We start from the raw sequence: 19,137 nt of genomic DNA on the forward strand, positions 1-19,137 counted from the left end.
TTGTCCATGCTTTAGTGACCTCAGATTTGGGATACTATAATACGTAGGGTTAGCCTTGAAGGAGGTCTGGAAGCTGTAGCTATTGAAGAATGTGGCTGCTAGGCCAGTAAGTGGGGTAGCCTGATAGGACCATATGTCACTGGTTCTGAAAACACTGCCCAGGTTGCCAGTACCAGACCTAATTCAAGACATTAGTGCTAGCATCTAAAGCCCGTAACAGCTTGAGACCCAAGTACCTAAAACAGGACCGTTCATAATATGAGCCAACTCAGACTGTATGGTTGGCAAGTGAGCCTTGTTGGTACAGCTGTCACTGGGAGCTGCTCTGACCCATGACAGGGTTGTTTCAGTAGCAGTTCCCCATTTGTGGCCCTCCTGTCACCCTCATTACTGACTTGCAGGAGGAATTTGAAAACATCCCTGTTTGATGGCTGAAGGAAACTGTTCCTGGCACCCCTAAGATCAGTGGCTGAGTTTTATTATGGATGTGCTCGCCACCCTGGGTTCCTTCAGGAGGAAGAAGTTGAATGAATGAGGGGGGAAGAACTAATTTTTGAGTGACACAAGTATAAGGAAGCCTTTTTAAAGAAGTTGCTGTTTGTGTACCGCATATGAGCCTCAGAAATAAAAGTTGCAGGCTGCAAGGCCAGCTCCTGCTGAGGCTTTCCATACTAAACCTAAGGACTGCAATTAAGAAGCTCCATAGCTTGAGTTATCTAGAAGCTCAGTCTCAAATTCGTGTGTAAGTAATAACATATTGTGCATAATCAAAAATACAGTCCTGTACTGCAAATTTTAAATAAAAACATTTTTTTATTAGTCTTGTGCCAAACATTTAACCATTTCATTTGGAGTGCAAAGAGTTTTGAGTGAGGCTGAAATATTTTCCCCACTTTGTTACCTAACCAGTTGCTTGTTTACTGAATCAGCTGTTGCATCTGAACCAACATTAAGCTATGTAAGTGAATCAACTCAATTACTTTGACCAAACTAATTGCTCTGAAGTTTACATTTTTAGTTCTATATGAGTAGCTAGGAGATTCCAGGGCTAGAACCAGTTTGCGGCAGCTGCCTGTGGTGAGCTGTCAGAACTGCAGCTTGGATTATCATCTGGACAGGAAGGCTATAAAGGCTTCCTTTTGTGGGATGGGACCTTGCCTGAGCAAGATGTTCTTTCTGGTTTTGATGTGTTCTTTGGCTTCAACTCCTCCCTTAGTCCCTTGGTTCCAATTCACCAGTGCAACTCTTACAGTTGCCTATGGCTTAGCCCTGACATTAGGCTGGGATAACTAAATATTTATTTGGTATATATGTGCTTCTGAATATAATGCTTCTGTGAAAAAAAGTGCATAGCATTGATGTACCAGTGAAATGTGATTTGTATAAAATGCAGGCTATTTCTCCTTGTGCTGTCTAAATTCTCATAACAGTGTAAATATATTTCAGTTCAAGAATACTTGCCACTGTTACTTATCAAATATCCAACAAATTTGTACAATGGCACATTATAAATGACAGGTTCTTTACCCTGAAAATTTCTGGATAATCTAATCTGGACACCAACACCAGGCTTTTGGGAGCAAATACTTCTGCAGGCTGGATCAAACCTGTCTCCTCCTCTCCTTCTGTTTCTCTTGATCCCTTTGAAAACAGACATACTTTAGTCAACAGATAAGATGGTGATCACCTTTATGAAGAAATAGTATTTTTTAAAAATAAAACCCAAATATGTCCTAGAATTTAAAATAAAATATAGCTTTTATGAAAACATTAGAACTTTAAAAGAACTACCATGCAATTTGTACCTCATGGTTCCCAAGATGACTTATTGCAACAAGCAAATAAAATAGCTAAGCACAGTTTTTGCATAAAACACAATGGGGAAACTTCTACGTTGAAAGCAAAAGCAACTCTGCTTCCTACAAGTTAGTCAAAAGCTCCTCTTTGAAGCTATCTCAACATAGCAGTTTTCAATAAAAGTGTGAACTCATGTAGCTCTATGTGTGAACTTATGACATTTCTAATCCTACCCATAAATTTCACCCTACATCATGTCATTCAGTAGACAGAATCCCAAGGGTAGCAGAGAATCACACCTCAATGGCCCACTGGGATTTGTTGGATTGGTCTCTCACTAATCACTACCCCAATCAGCTGTTGCTTCCTAGACAAGAGGACTGGGCAGGCCCCAAAAGCTGCAGGTAGGTGGTAAACAGAGATTGGTATTTCAAAACGTGAGACCCGAGTTCCAGTTTTGCTGACTGTCTCAAAAGGTTCTAGTACTGCAATTTTCATTCAAAATCATTATTTCTAGCAGTGTGACAGAAGCAAAACATGCTTTGGCTTGCACTGGATATGCCAGTAGTACCTGTTTGTAGCCTAGGAGTGTCAACCATTCTCAGGAGAATTCAAATACACATCAACTTGTTTCTTACTGTAGCTATCCTACCAGGAGAGGACACTGGGACCTACTATCCAAGCTAAAGGGCAGATTGAACTACTGGGCTATAGCAAAAGAGTACAAATGAAAAGGAAGTTTTTGTTCATTCTACCTCACTGCTTACAATACTCTGCTAACTGTTGACTGGAGCTGTCCATGAATAATTAAGCTGAATAATGAATGTCACTGGCATACACATTTGCTGTTTCTGTGATGTTTTCTTTGAATATTAATTGTTGTTGGGTTGCTTCTAACATAGAAGCCTGTATTAGCTAAATTAAGAGTTTCATTTTTTAATCAAAAAACCAATTTGAGTACAAATAGGATTTTTAAATTCGAAAACATTACATTTTCAGGCCCTTGAATGATCACAGCAGGCCATATCTCTACATCTATATGAGAGACAGGGATTTTCTTTTCAAACTGTATGGCATGAAAAATAAAAACAACCAAACATGTTTAAAGGAACCTTATAGCAAGGACAGCTCACTTTTGTGTCAGAGTAAATGTATACATGTTTATCCTTTTTATTGGACCATAAAGTTATGGAAGAATGTACAAGTTGTTAAAATTACACTGAATCTCAGGCCAAACCCTATTTTGTGTACCTTGGTTTCCTTATTCTCTTTTACTAATATGTTAGCTAATATGCTGGCAACTCCTTACCTATTTTGTACCTCTTCTTGTACAAAAGTATATCATCTTTTGTAAAGTCAACCATCATTATCCTTAACATACTGGTAAGGCCTATGAATGAACTGACCAACTTGAATCTAGTAGCTTTAAATAGGATGCTTCTCAGTAGTGAACAAGACACAGAGCTCACCTACACTTCCACTTCTCCTGTACCTAGAAAGGACGGGTCTGACCAGTTTTTCGCTTGTCCCATGCTTTCTAGGCATGGGTCTGACTGGATTTGCCTTTGCCCCTCCATTTCCCCCTGGAAAACTTGTTCTTTAGTGTTAAATCAACACAAATAGAAATCTGTGGAAAACCTGATTCTGATTCAGTGCTAAACTGCAGGTTTTCCTGGGGGAAAGTAGAGGGTCAAACGGAAACTTCTGAATGCAAGCTAATCAAAGCTTATTAAGTCTTGTTGCCCTGAACTGTATATGGTATAGCAGTGACTAATATCCTTTTCACTTGTACTACGCTGTGCTACAGGACTGTCAGCTATTATCAGTGAAAAATACTTTCTAAAATTGGATAAACATCTTGCTGTGGGAACTACCAATACATTTTAAAATAATTTAAGAGCAAACACTGCACAATGCTGTCTAGCAGTGTTTATAGCAATGGATATGCCCACAGTAAATCCTCTCAGAACATTTCTATTACCCAGTCTCAAAACCTTATTCAGATTCAATACATCAAATAGGTAAGATGAACTGATTTTTACAAGCAGACTTCACTATAATTAGTATGGAGATCAGCTTTATACTACATCAGGAGAAAAAGAAAGAAGAGCTAGAAATAGCTAACAGAACCACAATTATTATTTATATTGCTGAAGTAAAATCTGACTTAATTCCAGTCATTCTCATTGTTTGCTAAGTTACTTCTTTTTATGGAAAACAGTTTTATATCTAGTAAAAATAGATAGTGGAAACAGTTGGAGATTACTGTTTCACTTAAAGGGAAAAAAACCAAACAACACCCTAACAATCACCTAAAACATTCAGGTAGGTAGCCGTGTTGGTCTAAGGCAGTAGAAATATATTTTTAAAAATTAAAAAAAAATTGTCCAGTAGCACCTTAGAGAGCAACTAAGCTTGTTCTTGGTATAAGCTTTTGTGTGCATGCATACTTCTTCAGATACACATTGAAATACATTGTTTTCTTTTACTAAATCAAATTGTGAAAAACAGTCCACATGACTACAAAGGTGAATTTTGATAAGATTCTCTGGCACTGCAAGTTAGGATTGAGATCACACTGGGTTCTACTTGAGTTCTTTTGGTGAAATACCAGTAGGTGGCACTGGAGATTCTTACAGCTAGTACTTCCAGGCTTCCTTCATATAGGGATGACCCATGACACATAGGAGTGGCTTGGAAGACTTTTAAATTCTGTTCAACTTAGTCATTTCTTTCAGCTGGGTACTCCTACAAAAACCATGCTATTTGAAGGTAAAACAAACAGATGTGAAGGAACCGTACACTAATCTTCCATGCGCTGCATCGTTTCCCATCTTGCTTCCAAGAGTAAGAGTGACAAACATCTGTGTGGCACAACAAAATCAGTGAACCTTTGTTTCACTACCAGCAGAAATGAAAAGTACCGTAATTTTCCTACAAACAACTTGTAACAGACAGTGTGAATAAGAAGAGCTGCATGACCTATACAGCATTTGAATGAAAACTCTTGTATGGTTCAACAGGAATCTCTTCTCTGTCAAAAGTATATTTTGGATTTGAATGGGAAGACATGGAGGACATATTTTATCTTTGTCAGAGAGCAGAGAATGTAATCTGAACTGCAGTTTAACTGTAAATTAGGAAACAATCCCATGGAAAACAAGCCCTCCCCAATGAACAATGCCTTCTGCCTGTAGAGATTCAGCTTTCATGGATCAAAGGACCCTTTCAGATGTTTTTATTCGTGGCAACCTCTCTGTAGAATTACCTCCCAACTAAACTAAAGCCAATGCTAACTCTGATGCCATTCTGGTACAGTGGTACCTCAGGTTAAGTACTTAATTCGTTCCGGAGGTCCGTTCTTAACCTGAAACTGTTCTTAACCTGAAGCACCACTTTAGCTAATGGGGCCTCCCACTGCCGCCGCGCCGCCAGAGCACGATTTCTGTTCTCATCCTGAAGCAAAGTTCTTAACCCAAGGTACTATTTCTCGGTTAGCAGAGTCTGTAACCTGAAGTGTATGTAACCTGAAGCATATGTAACCTGAGGTACCACTGTACTTCCTTTAAAAACACATTTATTTTCTCAGGTCTCTGTTACAAGTTAGTTGTATTAATTTAACTCTGCCCTGGCCTAATGGCTGATGTTTTTATTTTGTATTATAATAGAGAGAGAGAGAGAGAGAGAGAGAGAGAGAGAGAGAGAGAGAGAGTGTGTGTTTTACTGTGCACCACCTTGCAATTTCAAATGAAAGGTGGCATATTTATATATTCCAATAAATATTTAAAAATGGGAAGAGAAAAGGCTTTTATGTCCATAATGTTTCCGTTTTTTTTTTAGAAAAGGGAATCAAGGTAGCTCCTGAAGGCATAGTTTCAAGTAGCTAGCTCCAAATCTGAGAGAGAAGATCCATATTTTTCATTAAATGGAGCTGGTTAAAAACCAGTGATTAAACACAAGTCTTATCGCCTGACACTGTTATGTAGTTTCCTAACAAAGCAACATATTTTTTTGCAGACATTGCATATGGAGCCTATAAAGTTAACATCTGCACGTCTTACTGTTGCACATGTAAAATTATGTGTAGATATAATACATCCTAATGTGTTCAGAAAATATTGTACATTTATTGAAAGTATGTTCATCTGTGTGGATTTGTATTAGTCTGGTTACATGCTGTTCCGCTTCTGCGTGGCATTTCTTGAAGTCTGAGCAACAGAACAAACCACGTGCTCAGCAAAAAAATCAGAAGCAATTTGACAAATATTATATGGCTATGGTGCAAGATGTCATCACTAAAGATAAGGTATTATAAATGGCTTTTTAAAATGCAATTAGTTTCATATTTTTGCATAAAAGGACAACTGCAAGAAATCTAGCTAGAGGAAGCCTAAACTTTTCAATTCACATTGAAAAGAGTGTCAGCATTCCCTAATTCCAGCATTTCAACCATGCTTACCCATGCAAAATTTCTATCACAGAATTCTCTTGCTGTGGGAAAAGTGAGATTTACCCAGATTTATTCCTTCACAAAGAAATGAGCCAACTGCATAGACAGATCTCATTACCTTACAAAATGCTAGGCAGAGGAGATGGCTGCACTTCAAAAAGCTATTAGTAAGCACTTTGTAGAACCAATTACAAAAGCCCATATATGGTAATTACAGCAAACATTGCACAAAGTTTATACTAGCCACAATCAAAGCCAAAGAATGATACATGTTCTTTCATTTCCAACATTCCTGGCATTGTTTCACTAAGTGACACAATAAACTGTAGACAACGTTCTGAATTTCCAGTGATTGTACACTCCCTTTTCCCTGCCAACTAATTTCTTCATATCTCTGATATGCTATTTACAGGATCATGCTTAATTACAAGTAGGAAGAAATGACAATGCACAAACTATTTATACAATCAGCATTATTCACAAAGGTGCAAAACATTACAACTTAAAACAAATTCCCCCTTTAATTTCTGGAAAATGTGCTCTGAAAATGTCCAAGACCAGTGACCTATTGATAATACAATCTCACTAAATCAGAATGGGCTTGTTCACATAGCACATTGCATCATAATTTTAAACAAGCTATGATTTCTCTTCTCATGAGGTGGCCAAAGTATTGGAGCCTCAGGTTCATGATCTGTCCTTCCAGTGAGCACTCAGGGTTTATTTCCTTAAGAATGGATAGGTTTGATCTTCTTACAGTCCACTGGACTCTCAAGAGTCTCCTCCAGCACCATAATTCAAAAGCATCAATTCTTCTGCGATCAGCCTTCTTTATGGTCCAGCTCTCACTTCCATACGTCACTACTGGGAAAACTATAGCTTTAACTATATGGACCTTTGTCGGCAAGGTGATGTCTCTGCTTTTTAAGATGCTATCTAGGTTTGTCATTGCTTGAAAAGAAGACTCCCTGGAAAAGACTCTGATGTTGGGAAAGATTGAGGGCACAAGGAGAAGGGGACGACAGAGGACGAGATGGTTGGGCAGTGTTCTCGAAGCTACCAACATGAGTTTAACCAAACTGCGGGACACAGGAGTGTCTGGCGTGCTCTGGTCCATGGGGTCACAAAGAGTCGGACACGACTAAACGACTAAACAACAACAACATGATTTCATGTGAACAAGCAGTGCATTTGTGCATGCTGTTCAAAGGTTTCTGTGGTGCTCCTTCCCCACCCCTGTTGCTGCTGCACCATGAACAAAAGAGGAGGGGAGTCTAATTTGTCATGTTGTCTGAACCCAGGTTCATGGTTTGTTTCTCTCCAAACAAACCACAAACTCAATTTCAGACACTTTGACAAGCAAAACTTGGGCTTCTTTTTCTGCAGCACTTTTCTGCTGTGAGCACTGGCAGCATTCTGTGGGTTCACAATAAACCATAGTTTGTTTTAATTATGGCTTAATGTGACGTACAAACTGGGCCAGTGTATGCTCTCTCTTTATTATGTTTTGAAAAAATGAAACATTAGAGAAATGTTTTTTAAAGCATTAACTACTAGAGGAATTTTGTTTCTGTAGAAACTACCAAGAAAGAGAAGGGGGGAGGAAGGATACTGATTCACCAAAGAATGGCAGACAAATTGCATTTTAGCATGGGATTTGGGAACGTATTTTGCAATTCCTGTGCATCCTGGGTGAATAGTACTATTAATTATGTCTAAGATAAATGATAACCTCTTGCCTTCAACAGTCTCCAGCCAATATATCTGACCTGCTGCTAGGAAATTATTTTATCTCTGTTTTAAGTTATAAATTTATCTTGGTGTTTATTGCCCTCTGTGTCACACTACTGAACACATAACTGTGGTTACTCCTTAAATTTCTGCATTCTAAAATACTCTATAGAACGGGATGTTCTGTGGTGGAAAAACCATGGAGATTACCTGAAATACTGTAGCTGTAGGGGTATAGTCATTAAAACATATGGAAACCAATCCTTATGAGGAATGGTTGAGAGAGCTGGATATGTCTAGCTTAGAGAAGAGAAGACTGAGAGGTGATATGATAGACATCTTCAAATATATGAAAGGCTGCCATATGGAAGATGAAACAAGCTTGTTTTCTGCAGCTCCAAAGGCTGGAATCCGAATCAATGGATTCAAATTACAAAAAAAAATGAGATTCTCACTTAAACATTAGGAAAAACTTTCTGATGGTAAGAGCTGTTCAACAGTGCAATGGAATACCTTGGAAGGCGGTGGACTTTCCTTCATTGGAAGGTTTTAAACAGAGGCTGGGATTCTTTAGTTGTGATTCCTGTATTGCAGGGGGTTGGACTAGATGATCCTTGTGGTCACTTCCAACTCTACAATTCTATGATTATGGAATCTCAAAACAATTTATTTCAATTCAAGGTTTTGTAGATAAAATGAAGGGAAAATGTTTTTCTACATCTGCAAAAAACCTACCGTATTTTTCGCTCTATAAGACGCACCAGACCACAAGACGCACCTAGTTTTTGGAGGAGGAAAACAAGGGGAAAAAATGTTCTGAATCTCAGAAGCCAGAACAGCAAGAGGGATCACTGCACAGCGAAAGCAGCAATCCCTCTTGCTGTTCTGGCTTCTGTGATAGTTGTGCAACCTGCATTCGCTCCATAAGACGCACACACATTTCCCCTTACTTTTTAGGAGGGGAAAAGTGAGTCTTATAGAGCAAAAAATACGGTACTTAAATTTTTCGGCACATTAACAATAATTCCACATAACACATTTCTCATTTGTTCAAGCTGATTCTGCTGAATTTCTCCATTAGTACAAAAAAAAAATCACCTTCCCTAAATATTTTATATTTGGGGGAAGAGTATTATTTTTCAGATAGGCTCATCTTTTAAAAATTGTCTACACAGAGCTATCCTATATTAGCCTATACCATGTATGTAGCCAATGAATTTGCAGCATCCACCATCCATCTGATCCCCTGCCCACTTCCTCCAGTGGGAGCTTCTACTCAATCCAAGTGCCTATTATAAAGAACCACCCTCCTAGATCTGGCCAAAGGCCCATCGAGGCCAACATTTTGTCTTCACAGTGGCCAACCAGATGTCTATAGGAAAGTGTGCAAGCAGGTAATGAGCACAACAGTGCTCTCTCCCTTTGTTATTATCAGTAACTGGTATTCACAATCATACTGTCTTCAGCCATATAGAAAGAACATCCAAGTAGGTTGTGGACTCCATTGGAGGTTTTCAAACAGAGGTTGGATACCATGTCAAGTCATGTATGATTTAGCTAAGATTCCTGCATTGCAGGGGGTTGAACCCTTGGGGTCACTTCCAACTCTGCAATTCTATGATTTTATGATTTAAAAAAACAACAACAAACCACCCAAGTTGGTGACCATCATTACATCTTGTGGGAGTATATTCCATATATTCCATAATTTAACTATGTGGTGTGTGAAGTACTTACTGGTTTGTCCAAAATTATTTATTATTATATTAGTTATTAAATTTCTATACCGCCCTTCACCTGAAGATCACAGAGCGATTTACAATCTGAAAACACAAAAATACACACCATAATAACAAACAAAAACAAGACCCCACAGTATTTATTATTATTATTATTATTCCCAAGTTCCAGTATTATAAGGGAGAAGTGCTATCCACTTTCTACACACCATGCTTATTTTTATGCCCCTCTCTGTCTCCCCTTATCTCCCCTTTTCTCTAAACTGAAAATTTCCAAATGCCATAAACTTTCTTCATAGGAAAGTTGCTCCAGCCCCTTGATCATTTTAGCTGTGCTTTTCTGGAGGAGTGATGCAGAAGCATGAGCTTGAGACCACATAGCCTTTTTGAGGTGAGAAGACCAGAATTGTACACAGCATCCCATGCAGTCACACCATAGATTTATGTGACAACATTATTATATTGGCAATTTTATATTTATTCTTGTTCCTAATGATTCCTAGCATAGAATTTGCCTTTTGAACACCACCTGCACAAATGAAAGTTGCCCTTTCATTTGTGGAAATCCTACTCATAATCCAACCCAACGTATGGTTTAATTGTTGTTTTGCTATTATATAATCGTATTTATTAACTGTATAGCTTGATTTTACTGTTGCAAATTGATTCTAGCTGATATTGTAAGCTACAACGGCTTCAATTTGAAGATAAGCAAGATATAATTTTATTTAATTTTTGCAACAACAACGGTGTCTAAAAATTGAAAGAAGGACCTATTTTTCATAAAGGCTTCTTATTAAACAACGATGTAAAATTCCTCCAAAGCCTTGGACTGCAAAAATTACTTTGCATCATAATTAATACAAGTCTTCTAAGCACATTTAGAGCACGTAAAATACTTAGTAAGAATGTGATTAACAATTCCAATGTGATAAAGCAATCAAAGAAATTCCTAGAAAACCAAAGCTAGTCACATATACAAACAGAGGTATTACCGGCCATGTCATTATCAGAAGTCACAGCCTAAAAGGATAATCTGATTAAACACATGACTTTCAAACTACTTTATTGTGAGCACTAACAGTATATGCATTCTCTGAACACACAGTGTAAAGCTAGAAGTCCATAGCCAGTTAATCTTCCGGTTCCAGTTTAGAAACGCATTCTCTCTCACAAGAAGACCAATGCAATACTCCATGTTCAAGAACACTTTTGGGGAAAAATATTTGATTTGATGGTACATGTATTCACCCCAAACACAATGGGAACAGCCATCCTCCCAAGTCTTCCATATGTCAGTTAGATAGATCAGGGGGAGCCAAGGTGGTTACCTCCAGATGTTGTAGTTCTTATTAAACTGTGAATTATTCAGACTTGAAAGAGGTGAACATAGATGAGCAATATTACTTTAGTCAGATCGACACAAACAATTCAAGGAACTGAAAACAAAACCTTGGATCCCTCTCTCTCTCTCTCTCTCTCTCACACACACACACACACAGAGAGAGAGAGAGAGAGAGAGAGAGAGAGAGAGAGAGGTGCTGATAATACCAAGGTCGCATTCGATCCTCATATGGGACTGTGGCATATTCCTGTACCGCAGGGGGTTGGACTAGATGATCCTCAGGGTCCTTTCAACTCTACGATTCTATGATTCCACTTCAGCTTGGACAGCAGGAGGCTTTTTTTAATAAAAGCAAAAAAAAAACCCCAAAATATAGTAATTGTAATAACTATTTTAAATATTTAATTTCTATAACTTGATCACTGTTGTCCATGTGCTAGTAACTTCCATATTACTAAAATGTGGTCTATGTGGGACTTCTCTTGACCTGTAAGCTGCAGCTAGTGCAACATGTAGTGTCTCAGCTGCTCACTAAGGCTGACTATTACAGTACCATCATATTATTCTGCTACTACATTGGCCTCCAAGTAGCTACTGTTCTAAGTACAAATTCCTCTTAAGCACTTCTCAAATTTACCATCTCAGTGTAGTTTTTCTGCCTGAAATATGCAGTACAAAAATATGAGATAATGATGATAAAGACTCATCATCATCAACATACTTCTTACCCATCCCTCACCACAAGGTCCCAGGGCAGGTCACAGCGATTTAAAAATAGAGTATTTATGTATGGCCTATGAACTATGTTATCAGTAGGTATTTCATGCTAGTGAGGAGGAAGAGGCAATGCCACCTTTATCAATTCTGTTTTGCACTTGGTTTCTGTGACTTTTGCTGCCAACCAATGGAGGATGGCATGGCAGCATGCACTGCTGACCTTGCGTCCCAGCACCACATGCTGTTACTGGTTAGAGAAAAGGGCGGGAGGCAAGGCAGCAGATGCAGCAGAAGCATATCCCTTGATCCTGACACTATGCTTATACTGTTTCGAGCTCCCTGCTGCCTTGCCCCTCTCCCTCTTGATAACTGGCAGTGGTGTGCAGTGTTAGGAAGTCAGATCAGCAACACAATCCCACTCATGTCGCTATTGTAGCCAACTTAGCAAAACAAAAGTCTGAAGTTTTGTAAATTCTTCTTCATTCATCTCAGTTCCCTAGCCCCTGTATCCAAGTTTCTGAAATTTTACAGGTTACTTCCTTAGGAACATACTACAATGTATGCCATTATCATACTAAATTCCTAAGAAAAAAATCTAGCACAAACCTCCCTGAATCAATAACTCCCAAGCAATTCATAAATTAATATAAGCCAGTCTTCTGAAATTTGGCAGGTTTCTTACCTGGGGGCATCTCTATGATGTACACTATTTTAATATGAACTGGACACAAAACAACAGGGGATATTAAGTGCATAATTTTTTAACCACCCTAAACTGTAAGGGCCGTCTTTCCAGGAAATTCACTGCACCAATTATTCTGAAATTTGGCAGTATTCATCCCTCACAAGGGGTTTTTTAAACAAGGGGTTTCATTGTTTTTTTAAAAAAATTAGATTGAAGGGTGCCCAACAGAAAGATTCCTGGGCTACTTACAAACAGCAAGGTAAACTATGCCTGCAAATATCCAATTGTGTCAAAAAGAGGGGTAAGTTATAAGCATTTTTATTTTCCTATAATAGTGAATGAGAGAAGGCATGGAGCTTCACTTTTTCCAACTTGAGATATGAACCCAGGCTGAATTAGGAAGTTTTCAAAATGCTTTATAACAAGTCAGGTAGTTTTTCAAAGAACCAAATCTGGGTCTGAACTGAATAGTGTATTCTGTGCTGAAAACTATAGGAAAAATTAAAGTGATGTAAACAGATAAAGACATATTCCCCCTAAAATTAACTCTATTAAACATCAGAGAGCTCATGACACTGCCATCTGAAATATACTCTAAGACATCCAAACAATGAGATTTTTCTTCAAGTCTTTTATGTATGATGACAGCAAGCGCTCCAAAATGAAACAGGCGACAGTTCGTTCTTTGGTGGTCTCCATTTTTTAGCTGATTATTATTCCCAATAGCAACCAATCTACTTGGCTGAATTAAAGTGAGAGATGACATAGTGAAGCCCAGAAATGGGATAATATGTCAATTAGGAACATATTCAGAGATTAAAAGCAAAGAAAAAGCTGTGTGCTAACACCATGTGTGTCAAGAGTGATTTTTAATAATTTGCCATATCCTTTCTGTCATAAACTGTGTCTCATCTACATCAGTTGTAACAGATGAAGATGGGAATGCTTTAAAATTAATCTCATACATATAGCTCAAAGTCACAGTTTCCTCAGCTAGTTTGTACTTTAATACTATCATGTGAATAAGCTTTTAGCAGTAGAGTTCATATTAAAGACACAGTCTTCACATGTCAAGCAAAGGAAAACAACATTTTTTAAAAATTAATGAGCTACTTATTAAATTATTCAAGACAACTAGGTCAAGCAGAAGCAAACACAAGGTTGGAATAATATCCTAATCTATTTTAAGTGCTTAAACTTTGTATACTATTAATGTAAAATGGATTGTATTTAAAGTAAATATATTGGAGGGGGGGAGAAGCATACTTTAGTACACTATGTGCAGGCTTGGCTGACAAATATTTCATCTTAATGCAGTAGAAGACATGTTCTGGATCAGTCTGACCTTGAACAGAGAATAACCAAGCTAAAAAATGGTGTTCACACAACATGTTTGGCATATATGCTTTATATTATTTATATAAACTATTAATGGAACACCAAAGCATTCAAACAAACAATGCAGATGAGTTTCTGAACTGCTTATAAGACAAATTAACAGTTTAAAAGACAGAAAGTGAGGTTCTCAAAGGTGCAGTACAAAGTAATATATGAGCGTAACATGAATCATGTGTCATAGCTATTCTTTAGTGGTAACTGATTTAATCCATTTAAACTGTTTAGGAACTTGTGGCCTTCCAAATTTTGTTGTTCATACTACAGTTCTGCTCAGCCTAGCCAGCAAAGCAAACATTCAGGGATTATGAGAGCCATAGTCCGAGATCTGGAGGGTATCCTGTCACCTACACTTGGGTTAAACTCATTGCCGCTGAAAAAAATAAAATAATTTGCATTTGGCCAATAAATCATCCTCCGTATACTTTTGAGATCCCTTCCTAGCAGTTAAATGCTAATCATGATAAAATTATGACTCTCTACTGCCTGAGCAATGAGCATCACATAGGAGACATGTGGAAGCCAGACACTTTTAATCCAATTAATCTAGGATACATACAATCAGTAAACAAATGTGAATCACTTATGTCATAAAGTGAGCAAACCCAAAATAGAACTTTCCCACATGTTTAGAGCAGACACAGACACATGAAAATATTTTTAAAATACCTTGTTAATCCATTTTTTAAATCTCAATAAACGAACCTGAAGAGTTCCCACAACCACAAATGTACATTAAAACCGTCCGTCCTGCTTCAAACTATTTTTTTCTGAGAGACAAAAAACCCAACAAAAAACCCAGCAACTTCTACTTTGAATCCAAAAAAGTTGGTTTACTCCATTTGTTATGGGTGTTTTGTTTGGAGCTCAAACACTTCAGCTCAAATTCCTACTTGGTTGGCCAAGTTGGATGGTCTGGTTGACCTTAAACAAATTGAAATTTCTCTGAGATTATGCTTCATTTTAATGTTCTCTTTAGATTATGGTATGTGGGTAAGTACACGTGTAGGTTCTGCCTCTCTCCTGCAGGCAACAACAATTCCTGAAATTCCCAAACTGAAACCAAGCCCAATGTCATGTAAAAGTGAATTTGTTGTTGTTTAGTCGTTTAGTCGTGTCCGACTCTTCGTGACCCCATGGACCAGAGCTAGTGAATAGAATGGTATAAAGCCCTTACTTGGAAATGCCATTTCTCTAGGATGCGGGGAGACTAATTTGTCACTGAGAATTAAAGTATATGTGTCAAGGAACTGCCATCAGCTTAGAGGCGAGAGGTGGGAGGTGGGAGGGCAGTTGGGTTACAGGTAACCTCCGAAGAGAAGATCGTGCGAAGCAGCTCTTTCTCTGGTGAGGAGGGAAGCCCTGCCTCCAGTGGGGAAGGGATGCAGGGATCGGAAGATGCTAGAGAGAGCCGCAACACCAAGCTTGAGCAAAGCAGGGGGGAGGCAAGTCCCCCTTTGCCAGCGCCCTCTCTGCGCAGTCGGTTTACGTGCAGAGAGGGGAGGAGAAGGATGGAGGTCAAAAGACTGTTATGCTGGGGAAAGTTTAAGGACCGCCCACTCCCAGATTCTGCTAGCGATTGATCGGACATGGACTTGAGACGCTCTGCACTGTAAATGTTTTTGTACAGATAATAAAGCCTGGAAAAGACCGGTGAGATTCTTGCCTGTTCACTCTTGAGCAACCACACAGGCACATAACAATATGGAAATGTAAAGCAGTTTACTGAAACACCGTTTACAAAGACAGAACAAAATAAATTAGAGAGAGAAAAGAATCAGACTGCTTTAATATGACCCTGTTGGCAAGCGTAGCGGCCAGTTTGAAATTTTGTAAAAGTTGTATGGCTACATTATTACAAGCTGCATTATAAAAGCAGATATATAATGAGATATAATGTGAAAAAAATTGTCTGTAGTGTCAAAAATCTGTTATTTTTATAAAGGCTATTCAAAAGGTTTATGAAAATCTGAAATCTAATCAGGATATTAATCTACACCAAGACTACAGGCAGTGCATGTAACTAAAGGGTATGCTATATTTACAGAAGGCCATCTTAACAGGAATTTGGAGAGTAGGGTTTTATCAAGGGTAAAGCTAAAAAATGTCTAAGAAAACCTGTGAAATGGTTTTTGGTTACTTTTTACCAACATTGCTGTGAACCTCTATGTCCATGTTTGCTATTCCTGACACACCTGCCCACTATTGCAACAACATAGCTGGAAGAATCAGACATATTCTATGCACCTATGATTAAAAAATGCAGGAGCATTTAAGAAGCCTAAAATAGATACGGCAATGCCTTTAACATTAACAACTCCTCAGGGCCACCGACAAACAGTTATAAACCCTTAGCCTCTTTGTTATGCTCCGAATAAATTCATGCACTTCTTCCAGACCACAGAAACTCTAGAACAATTTTAAAATATTAGTTCTGGAATCTGAATAAAAGAACTTCTAACCACACTCATGAAGAACAAACAAAAGCAGACAATTTAAGATTTAACTGTGTATACAGCATTTTCATTTGAATTGCTTTTAAAAGCATTGCACGTGATGCATCAATGGATTTGCATTTTATATCAGCCGCTAAATTCTTCTAGGTGTCTTTTACTACAGAAAGCAGCCAAACCTTCCAATGAAGTGTATTATACAGACCAAAATATGTGGGAATAACACCTTATATGTTTTGCCTTCTACTGCCAGAACTTAGTAGCCTCAGTTTTAATATAAAACTTTGCTACTTCACATCTCTTACATTAGAAGGCTTGGTCACATTGGGCTGTTTTCAATATTTTCACACTATGAATGGAAGGAGGTTTAATTTCATTCTTCATGGAGAAAGAATTCTGTTAACAGAAGGAGGTTCCAGCCTCAGTAACAGTAGCAGAAAGCTGTGGCAGCACACTAACAGCAAAGCATACTACAGAAGTAGTCAACTTTTAAATCCTGTATGTATTTTGATATTTGCTACCTACAAGGGAAGAGCATGCATACATGGCCTTTGTTTTCTGTGAGCTCCTGCTTGCCTTCGTCTGGTGACTACTGATCTAATTTTGAGACCTTAGATGCATGTACTCTGTTCTTGGTGTTATAAAAAGATAATATTGAAATTCTATTCATAGTTACACCGATGTAAGTCTCACTGAGTTCAATGGGGCTCACTTTATGAATATGATTCCTATTCAGATTCAAACATGCTTAGCTTCGGGGAGGTGGTGGCCTCTTGTGCCTTCAGACCATGCTCTGGGAGCTTCTGGGTAGTTAAGTACAATATTGGTCTCCAAACCATTTATACTTTTGAGTGTATAATCCTGTGTATGCTTACCTGGGATTATGAAAATACCACTAAATAAGAGTTGGCCAACTTTCTGTGAACATGCAAAGGATTGTTCTGTAAATCTCACTGCAATCTATCAGAGTTTGTGCTTCATTTTAATGTTCTCTTTAGATTATGTGGTTAAGTACATATGTAGGCTTTGCCTCTCCCCTGCAGGCAACAATTCCTGAAATTCCCAAACTGAAATGAAGCCCAATGTCATGTAATGGTGAATAGCATGGTACAAAGCCCTTCCTTGGAACTGCCATTTCTTGGGGCGGGGGCGGGGGGACTAATTTGTCACTGAGAATTAAAGTATATGGAAATTTAAACCAGAAACACAGTTTACAAAGACATAACAAAATAATTAGAGAGAGAAAAAGAAAGAATCAGACTGCTTTAAGATGACATTATCTAATATGAGATTATTACAAACTGCATTATGGATCAAAACATAGCTATCTGAAGCATCAGCTTCACTCAGATCACCCTGCCTGCACACCAAGATCAACCACGTAGAGGCCTTCCTCGTATGCTTATCTTTGAGCACTGGGCCTTTTAAGCTGTGCTTCCACATCTCAGGAATGCAGAGCTGGTTCATCAAGCATCATCCCTACACACTTGCAAGAAGTTTTTTAAAAACACATCTGTGTTTTTTTTAAAAAAACAATACTTGACTGTTGCTTGAAATCAGGCTTTGTTCTGTGGGGTTGCCAATGTACTTTGTCATTACTTAGTTTTGGGTTAGCTGGACATTTTCCTTTTAATTTAGTTAGCTTTAATTAAGTGTACTTAATGTGGGTGTGTTATATTTTGATTCATACACCATCTTTGGAAGACACTGGCCTGTAAATGTTGCATTAAAATATTTCATGTAAAATAACCGTGTTTATTTTTTGGGATTTTGCATTTTTCCAATTTCAGTGATGCAGTTCTTGGTTCAACATCCATAAAAATGTATCTGAAATTACTTATTTTGAGAGAAAATGCGTTTAAAAATACATATTTTGTACAAAATGTATAGATAAATGTGAACTTGCATAATTTTTTTTTAATTCACAGATTCCTGCAGAAACAGGACTTAGGGATGAACAGAGTTGAAAATAACTCAGACCAAACATACACTTATCTCTATTAAAACATTACTCCAAACCATTTAATAATTTTTGCTAACAAAACTAGCAACAACAATTAACTTGTTGAAGCTCACTATCATGTTCAATACTGGAAGGACCTTAGCCTTAGCCAAAGAGCAAGTTGGAAAGAAGCAGTTTCAAACATTTTATAATAAATTTCACAATTAAGTGTTGCGATATCTTGGTCCCTAGATTCTCTCTACAAAGGATTCCAAATAATGTGTCATAGAGAAATCATTTAAAATTTCCAATTTGGGTAAATTACTTCAGCAAGCATTTTAAACTGTCCAGAAATTAGTAATACACATGTTTTAAAGGGGAACTGCCAAGAAGGTTACACCCAAAATCTAACCTAACTTTTCTATTTTTAGGAATGTATTCACAGATCTAAGCATGGGGTGGGAGTTAAGCATTTTAAATCTAAATGATTACACAAACATGCAAACAGTAAGAAAGCACATGTTCTAATTATGGAAATATGTGTACATGAATAACACGCAAACCCTTACAATTGATATTTCTATATCAATGGCAGTATATTAGCATTGACCATCATCCCATAATGGTTTGTACTATATTGCTTTGTACTGCATTGTGTTAATGCTATATAATACATGTATAAAAATAAAATTGTTATGTTTTAATCTATTCCAATACACAGACATCCAGCAGAGGGAGTAATGTGTTTTTAAAATCATTCTGAAATGTAGAACTAAGAACCTGTGTTAAACCACAAATAAGAGAGCAAATAAAAATACCATGTTGAACTGCTTTCTATAAATATACAAATTACATTGAACAGAAACTAATTTTGGGGGGGGCG

The 19,137-nt window shown here is 37.8% G+C and overlaps 1 protein-coding gene across 4 annotated transcripts in view; it reads right to left on the reverse strand.

Annotated features, from left to right (window-relative positions):
• Window positions 1-19,137, reverse strand: part of SBF2 (SET binding factor 2) — a 233,040-nt gene that overhangs the window by 108,926 nt on the left and 104,977 nt on the right. For all 4 annotated transcript variants that reach the window (XM_083595457.1, XM_083595458.1, XM_083595460.1 and 1 more), the window contains one exon: window positions 1,528-1,641. In XM_083595457.1, coding sequence (XP_083451583.1) covers window positions 1,528-1,641 — 114 coding nt within the window. The remainder of the gene's footprint in view (window positions 1-1,527; window positions 1,642-19,137) is intronic.

Source organism: Podarcis filfolensis (genome assembly GCF_964270895.1).
Source record: "Podarcis filfolensis genome assembly, chromosome: 1".
NCBI lineage: Eukaryota > Metazoa > Chordata > Lepidosauria > Squamata > Lacertidae > Podarcis > Podarcis filfolensis.